The 8935-nt window shown below is 35.8% G+C and overlaps 1 protein-coding gene across 1 annotated transcript; it reads left to right on the forward strand.

Annotated features, from left to right (window-relative positions):
* Positions 1-2202: 2202 nt before the first annotated feature.
* Positions 2203-8078, forward strand: LOC306890876 (uncharacterized protein; the record flags this gene model as incomplete). Its single annotated transcript, XM_079450892.1, has 14 exons — positions 2203-2210; positions 2385-2421; positions 2509-2637; positions 2748-2837; positions 2920-3096; positions 3246-3335; positions 3696-3746; positions 4742-4949; positions 6380-6410; positions 6857-6893; positions 7022-7150; positions 7378-7467; positions 7541-7717; positions 7983-8078. 14 exons carry the CDS (start codon positions 2203-2205, stop codon positions 8076-8078), a joined length of 1350 nt encoding a protein of 449 aa, XP_079307018.1.
* Between the last annotated feature and the right edge of the window lie 857 nt (positions 8079-8935).

The raw sequence follows: 8935 nt of genomic DNA on the forward strand, positions 1-8935 counted from the left end.
TAAAGAGGTTATTTATATGATGGGGGAGGGATGAAGGATTTGATATTGTGTTTCAGGTGTGTCCGCCCATTGGTTCTCAGAATGAATCTATTGCCATAAAGAGAGAGATGGCACATCCTTGGTCATTTGGGACTGCAATATATACTTAAGATGCCAGCACCATGCAGAGATCCTATCCTTCCTCCATTATCCCTCCTCTCTGCTTCAGCTTGGTGAGACCCTGTTTTCTCTCCGCTTATCCCTATTAATCGTGTCTTTATCCTTTTGGATTAGCACCTATGTTAACCATCGGCATTGTGGCTTCTAAATACAGTTAAAGTTTAATTCTATGAATGGATTTTCAGATTTTAGCAGAATGATGCATTTTGTGATGGGTTTAGATGATATTTTGCGTATTGTGTTTTTGTTCTTAAAGTATGAGCATAATTTGAATGTGTTGCATTTTGTGAAAAAATAAACATCTGGCTTTTTCTTTTTCAAATTCAACTTGTCATTGACTTTAACATCACATCCTGGGAAAATAGGCAAATGTTTTTGGAAAATCTTAGTTATTTGGCAAAAACACTTGGTAGATGATAGATAACGTGTTGAGCCGAGTTGTGGACACTTGATGCGTTTGGGCTTTTACATTCCTAGTGTGATATGACAATGTTTACTTTGGTGTCAAGGCAAAATTTAGCATTAATATTAGGCTTGGATTGGCACAGAGATATCTTCGGTGCTTTGGACGTAATGCTGCTATGGCTTAAAAGTGGGGTTTCTGCCAAAACCTTTATTCAGATGGTATGACCATTATTTGCTCACATTAACACCATGATTCACATAGTCAAAACCTTAGATGTACATAGTTTGATAGTAGTAACATTTGATTTTGAACTAATAATAAGTTGAGGCAATTGATCATAAACAAATCATATTAATCATATTTTTTTTTAATATAACTATTTTCACTGTTATAATATTGATAATATAGTTATGTCACCTATTACCATAAAAATGACTAGGTGACTAATTCATATTAATTCATGTACGGCGCATTTGTTGTAGTTCAATCTGCCTTTGCTTCACGGCTTTAAGGTTTAGAGTCTTCATTTATTCTTTTTTTTCTTGATTTAATACAAAATAATAATCCATCTTATAAAATAATTAGGAAATTAGGCTTGCGGGTGTTATATAACCAAAACGTTCAGGTATCAGGGCTTAAAACAACAAAACTTTTTAATGCATTTATATTGTCATTTGTGAAAATGTATTTCCTTGATTGTTTCAGAAAAAACATCGACTTAATATTGTTGCAAATTCAAAAGGGTCAGCATTAAATAGTTGGAAGCAAACCTGTTTTCATGAAAACAGCATTTAGAGCAGGTTGTTCGTTTGGGGCTACTGTAGAAACAAAATGGTGAATTCTCGGCGAAGGGGATATGTAGATAGAACTAGCTCATTCTAAAGTAATAAAAACATAACACCTCATTATGGTCTTTATACACCTCTGAATACATAGTTATGAGTATTATTTTGCATTTCGGTCAATTGCCACAATACCTTAATATCACATATTGCACCTTTAAGTCGAAACACACAGTTCAAACTATTGAATTATTTGTACATCTCACATATGTTATTAAAAAATGAACATTTATATTTAACTTGTGTGTAATCTGTCAAAATGACTTCCAGTACCTGGATGACTGTGCGTTAATAGTTTGGCACGGTCATTATGAGCAAATAACTGACTTTGGAATGTTGCCACTAGCCAATCAGAATCAAGTATTCCACAGCTGACTAATAAATCCCATATAAAATAATCCATTACATATAAAATATTGCACTTCATAAAAATATATACAGTAATATGTTACATATCAAGATCTATAAGATAAAAATACAAATATAATATTGATTTGAATTAGTCAAATCGATTAACCGTGATGAATCCATTGTAAAATAAATGTTTATGTCAATATAATAAATGTCTGTGTTGTGTATATTTACACACACATATACATTGCACATATTTCTTAAATATATATACTTATTAATTTATGAATAAAAAATTATGTATATTTATATATACGTACTTTTAAAAATTGTTTCTCTTCTACTGCAGTGATTTAAATTATGAGCATTACTACATAAATAGTTTTTAATGTTTATTTGTGAATTGTGTTTTATATCACAGGTGTTTCAAAGAAATCTGCCAAGATGTCGGAGTGAGTAAACCGTTTTTCTTTCTTAACTAGGTTGATTCATGTGTTTGTGTATATGTAACAGCACAGTAATGTAATGAGTTAGCAAAGTGAAGGTTGTGTGCTTTTGTTAGTTGCGTAAATTTCTTCAACACAATGTATTCTGATCATCAACCTCAACATTTCAAAACACCTTAGGAAAAAGCTGTCATCAAGTCGGAAGCATCATTTCAAGGTATACTTTTATATATGTATAAAGAGAGGGATGAGTTAAATATAGGGTCGTATTTGAATAATGATAAGTGCATTCTTTCTCTCCCAGAGTTTGATGCTCGCCATCGCTAAAGGTTTACTAGAACAAGAAGAAAAAGATCGAGAAGTGGAGAAGAAGAGATACATGGCAGAGACCTGCCCAGCCCAGTCTCTACCTGGATCTATGCAGGCATTACAGGTAGAGATAACACGACACAAATAAGAATAGATGAAGGCCAAACCTCTTTTTTGGATGTCCTATCATGTAGGCACACAAGAAATACTCTTTGTCTTCGTGAATGTTGACAGGAACTATGCAGGGAACTTCACCACAAGATCGATGTCATCGATGAGGAGCGGTACGATCTGGAATTGAAAGTGAACAAAAGTGCAAAAGAGGTGTGATATCTGCGTTTATTAAAATCCAGATGTGTCATAATTTGTACGTCGTACTGACGGCATGGACATTTACTGACTCTAGATCGAGGACCTGAACATCAAGGTGATCGACCTGAAGGGCAAGTTCAAGAAACCCGTGTTGAGGAAAGTGCGTATGTCTGCTGACCAGATGCTTCAGGCTCTGCTCGGATCCAAACACAAGGTCTCTCTGGATCTCAGAGCCAACCTGAAACAAGTCAAGAAGGAGGTCAAAGAGGAGGTGGGCATCTCATCTTTAACACAACATCTTAATGCATTGCTTTTGTAGTAAATACTATACATATCTTTGTCCTACAAAAGTTTTCTGAGAATGTAAATATTTCTTAAACCTTAAGAATAGATATAGACAATGCTTGTTATATTTTTAAGGATAAGGAACTGCGTGATGTTGGTGACTGGCGTAAGAACATCGAGGACAAGGCTGGCATGGATGGCAGGAAGAAGATGTTTGAATCCGAGGCTTAAATTCTGTTCAATTTAGTTGTGTTTACGTACCAGAAAAATCTAATATTGAAAGCCCTTCATTCGCCTTTGAGTTCTGGGAATAAATGCTATAAATCAGATTTCTCAGTTGTCTGTTAAGTTTTCAGAAACTATCCATGTACTGCTGTCTTACACAAATAACAATAAAACATTTAAGCATATTGTTGAGCAAAAAGTATTTTGTTAATACTGACACACGAGGTCAATGAAAATAAACTCCTACCATAATCTTTGGTTCAAGTAAGTATTCATTTTCCATCTATAGTATCCATATGGTAATATGGGTTGAATAAACATTACATAACATTAAACATTATGATTTTTTGTTCAAAACAGTTTACTCTGACTTCTCCCCTCTGTGACCTGATAACACCTCACGGTCCTCAGGTAAGCATTTTACACATATATTTACATACTGTAAGCTACTTTGATAGTATAATAATTGCTAAACATATAGACGGTTTCAAAGCAATAACATAAACAAACATTACCGCGCATGCACGCTTTTGTGGCCCTTCTTCCAGTACACATCCGCAAAAAAATTGATTCCCTGCAGATTATTTATGATAACTAGAAAAAGGAATAACAGGTAAATTACATTAGCTAGCAAGTTAAAAGTATGTCTAGCCAGTGTTAGGTTGGGTTACCAGAAGAGGAAAAGTTACTTGGCTTAACCATTTTTTAAAATAAAATGAACATATAGAAAAGTAAACAAATTGTTTATTTAATACAATTATTATTCAATAAAATATACATTTAAATGAAATAAAATATAAATACTTATTATTGCCAGACCAATAAAAAAAACACAGACCGGAAGTTAACTTCGGTCCAGGCATGTGAGTGTGATGAAACTGTCTAGGAAAACAAGTTATCAAAGGTAATCCTTTTCCAGTCAGTCCATTTTTACCATAATTTAGTTAAGTAGAAATTGGGCATGAGGTGACCCCTAAATCTCTAAAATAACTTTGTAGATGAATAACTTTTTTGATGAGATTGCTATAATTCTAAATGTTTGAAAGAATATAAAAGAGGAAAGAGTGTTTCCAGACATTTGACTGGTGGTCTGGGTGTATGGGAAGGTACTAGTAGGTAGGTAGGTAGGTAGATGGATGGATGGATGGATGGATGGATGGATGGATGGATAGGTAGGTAGGTAGGTAGGTAGGGAGGGAAGGAAGGGAAGGAAGGAAGGAAGGAAGGAAGGAAGGAAGGAAGGCAGGCAGGCAGGCAGGCAGGCAGACAGGCAAACAGAGACAGACAGAGACAGACAGAGAGACAGACAGACAGACAGACAGAGAGACAGACAGACAGACAGACAGACAGGCAGATAGAGACGTCATACTCAGAATAAAAGACATTCAGGAATAAGTGTTGTGAAGGACGGGTTATTTATACTGAAGGAATGGCGAAGGAGGGATAGTGCTGTATTTCATGACCTTGTCTGCCCATTGGTTTGGTGGTTAATCCACTTCCATAAAGAGAAAGTCAGGATTTGCCAAGAGATCACACAATGCAATATATACCTTCTTAACACGTCCTTCTGCAGCAGACAGCCTGGAAGACGTTCCTCTGTTCTTCAGAAAGCAGGTGAGATCAGTTTTTATGCTTAGATTCAAGAAATAGTTAGTCTTAGATCAGTTTGTGATGCCAAAAAGATGGAGGCAGTAGTCATGGGGACTGACTCTTGTATCGTTTTGCATCTGCTGGGAATGTCTTACTGTTCGTTAATGTTTGGTTACTGTATGCACAACAGTATAGATTTAGATAAATCATGTTCAGTTTTGTGACACATCTGAAAATAAAATCTTAACGCGTCCTTATATATTTGATAAAGTCAGTGTTTACAGAATGTCTCTGTCAGAACGTGGTTAAGAACAGAGAAACTGTTTTCAAAGCAGACCTGACGAGGGAGGTCAAGGATTGATATACTAACTGGTGATGTGGTCGTTTGAAAGTTAACATGAGCCAACATGAGCAGTAAATTTACTAACTGTCAACACCTTCTTTTGGTTCAAAAGATTTACGCGGACTTGGAACGAATAACTTGCAACTACGGATCTTCTCAAGCATCTTGTGTGATGGTTCATAATGTCTTAAACGTCTCAAATCTAAGTTATTATTAAGAGTTCGTCACTTGGACTTTTACCAGACCCTCACAGAACACTTAAGAGCCTTCCTAATATATCCTTAATGTCTGCTTCCATTGAAATCAAAATAGCCTTATACGTGACTTGACTGTTGTCTTCACAGCATCTTAAGTATGTCCTTGAGGAATTAGAAGTCCATTTGAGTGTACTAAATCAGCGTGTCATTCTCTCATCAGTTAGCCAGGTTTGCCATTTTGTCCCTTAGGGTATATTAAGACAGACATTTGAGACAGTTGTTTAGAGAGGAATAAAGGAGGGTTATATCGGCACTGTGTCGTCGTATCTTTGCCATCTCGGGAGGTTCTTGAGGATGGAGACGTGTCTGCAGCTGATGTGCCGGCCTTCAGATCGTATTTCAGTGACCTCTCGGAGAAAAGCCTCAAAAAGTGTTTGGGGACTGCGTGGCCTTCTTAAATTAACAGGTCTCCGGGTGGCAATGGCGATGCTTAAAGGTCACACGATCAGAATATCTGCGGATTAGGTGCTATGGAATGATATGAATGCTGTGGGAGATTAAGGGGGATCATCTTCAGACTTCTTCTCTGCCTTAACTGCAAGAGAAAATAGATTTGTGTTGAAAATGCGCTACAGTGACCCTTGTGGTGATACTGAAAATTGTGTTTCATTATAAATTATCTGAACTGGCACCTTTCTGAATTAAAATGAGAACAGAACAGGCATTAACAAAGCTGAAACAACTATTTACTTTTATACATCTTTTTATGCTAAGGCCCAAAATATTTTATTGGGTCGAAAATGTGTGTGTGTGAGGGGGGGGGGTGGTCTTCATAGTCAGGTTCAGATCCACTGCTTATAAGATCATATTTATATATTTTATATCTTGATTTCATTTTTTTCTCTGTTCAAAAGGTGTAAAAAGAGAAATCGGCAACATGTCTGAGTAAGTATTTTTAGGCATTCATTTAAATTACAAAAAATGTTGTAAATATGCAATTATTTTGTAATATCATATCATATCATATCATATATCATATATCATATATCATATCATTAATATAATATAACATACTAACAGCCGGGGGACTGTTAAGAGATCATTTTAAAAATAATTTCACTTTATCTGAATTTACTATTTATAGTTTATGTGACTTTATGTCACTCACAGACACTGAACTGGAATGACCACAATACATCTAGAAAGGATGATAAAATGAAAATTTGGAAAGGTCTCTTAATTTCTTTCCACGTCTCTATATGTAAAATAATATAAAACAATACCATATTTAGTATTAATGATTAAATATACTGTAGTTGCACTTTGTTGTTATAAACAAATTGCACAAGGCAATACTATGTGTTTGTAAAATAATATCTCTTCTTTTTCAGAAAACGCATGTCCAGCAGTAAGAAACATGCTCTTAAGGTAGGAGCTCAAGTCTTTTATTGAATAAAGTTAATTCATGTTGAACCACACCAACAGAATGACAGTAAAACTGAAAACAAGAACAAAAGATATGCTCACGACTCTTACTGGATCCCATGTGCCGGTAGGGCATGATGCTCCTGGTTGCAAAAGAGCTGCTGGAGGCAGAAGAGATCGAGAAAAAAGAGGAGAGGAAGAGGTACATGGAGGAACACTGCCCGCCATTATCATACCCAAACTCCAAAGACGAACTCCAGGTCCTGTTATATTATTACACGCTTGCTCTTTGGCTCAATAACGAACCTAAATATATCTATTTAGTCAATATATCTATTTTCTGTTGAATACCTTTAAAGTTTACAGAGACGTTTGTTGGCAGCGATGCCATATGTGAACCATTTTTGGTTCCCTAAACAACCCAAGGGATCTTAATAGCATAATTTCCATCATGGTGCTTATTTGATGAAGCCTTTTCTGTCCACAGTCCCTTTGCAAAGACTTACACGGAAAAATCGATGTTCTTGATGAAGAGAGATATGTTCTAGAGCACAAAGCCATCATGGTCGTCAATGAGGTAAGCTGGTTTGTCTCCTTTTTTTGTTGCTCAATGACGCGGTCGTCGTTAGATGTCTGTCTGTGTGTTTTAGGTCAAAGATCTTAATATCAAAATCGTCGACCTGAAGGGCAAGTTCAAGAAGCCTCCTCTGAAGAAAGTGCGCATGTCAGCCGACGCTATGCTTCAGGCTCTGCTAGGATCCAAACACAAGGTGTCCATGGACCTGAGGGCCAACCTCAAACAAGTCAAGAAGGAGGTCAAAGAGGAGGTGGGGACTTTAGAGTTTGCTTTTGTACAGCTTGGAGATGTGCAGGTTCTTGTGGGACGTTGTCACCATGTCATTGTTCTGTCAATCCAATAAGATAGGCTCAAAAACATTTCTTGGTATCATGAGAAAATATAATCCTGCCACATTGAGAAGAATGTCAGTGGTAGATTGCTTTCTCTGGATATTAAAGACCTCCTTGAGCTCAATATTTTTCTACAGGTTGTTAAAGGAGACTAGTAAATCATCTTTGTTCTCTTCTTCACAGGATAAAGAACTGCGTGATGTTGGTGACTGGCGTAAGAACATTGAGGATAAGGCTGGCATGGGCGGCAGGAAGAAGATGTTTGAGTCTGAAGCATGAAGACAGTTTGTGACAGTCGATGATGAGTCTTCTTCCATCATCTCTAGTACTACTCACAGTTTCTGCAGTATATGGACAATTCCACATATAGTCCATAGAAATGCAAATCGTTGTCAAACGAAACAGAGCCAAACATCATGTCCTCTTCCTGAACAGAGAACTGTAAAATCGTAGCCGTTGTTGATTAAATGTATGTCAAAATTACGTTTTTTTTTCTAAATAAATAACTCAACACAGATAATTGTTGTGGTTTCTTTTTTTCATATTTAAAACAAAATTTTAATATAATTTAAAGGAAAAGTGTGTAATATTTTGCGCTAGTAGTGGCATCAAAGAAACTGAAAAAAATCGAACACTTTTAAAAGTCTTTCGCAAACAACGTTGACAGCAGTTGGACAATTTGGACACAGTTAGAAAATTAATCTATGAATATTGTATATCAATCTGTGAAATTATTTCAGAAAAGAAAAATATAATATTGATCATTATATGCACATAAATAAAATCTAAATGACACACTTCCTCCTTAAATATATATTTTTTGAAAATGGCTTTAAACTAAACAATATCGTCACTGTGTTTCTGAAACCTTGTATTACCAAATTTGCTGTTTTTCAGGAGATGGAAAAAAATGATTGCATTCTGTGTTGTCAAAGTTAACATGCACCTTTAAAGACTTTGGTTGGGTGTTTGCAAAACCCAGTAAAAAACAAAGGGTGAGTAATAATTATGATTTATGTCAAAACATGTAAAACACCATATGGACATTGGAGGTTTCAGAAGGACGGCAGCGAGACATTTACTGAAAATGATCAAATATTTAGGTTAAAGTCACCAGCTAGCATTACCACAATCTC

Source organism: Barbatula barbatula (genome assembly GCF_947034865.1).
Source record: "Barbatula barbatula genome assembly, chromosome: 25".
NCBI lineage: Eukaryota > Metazoa > Chordata > Actinopteri > Cypriniformes > Nemacheilidae > Barbatula > Barbatula barbatula.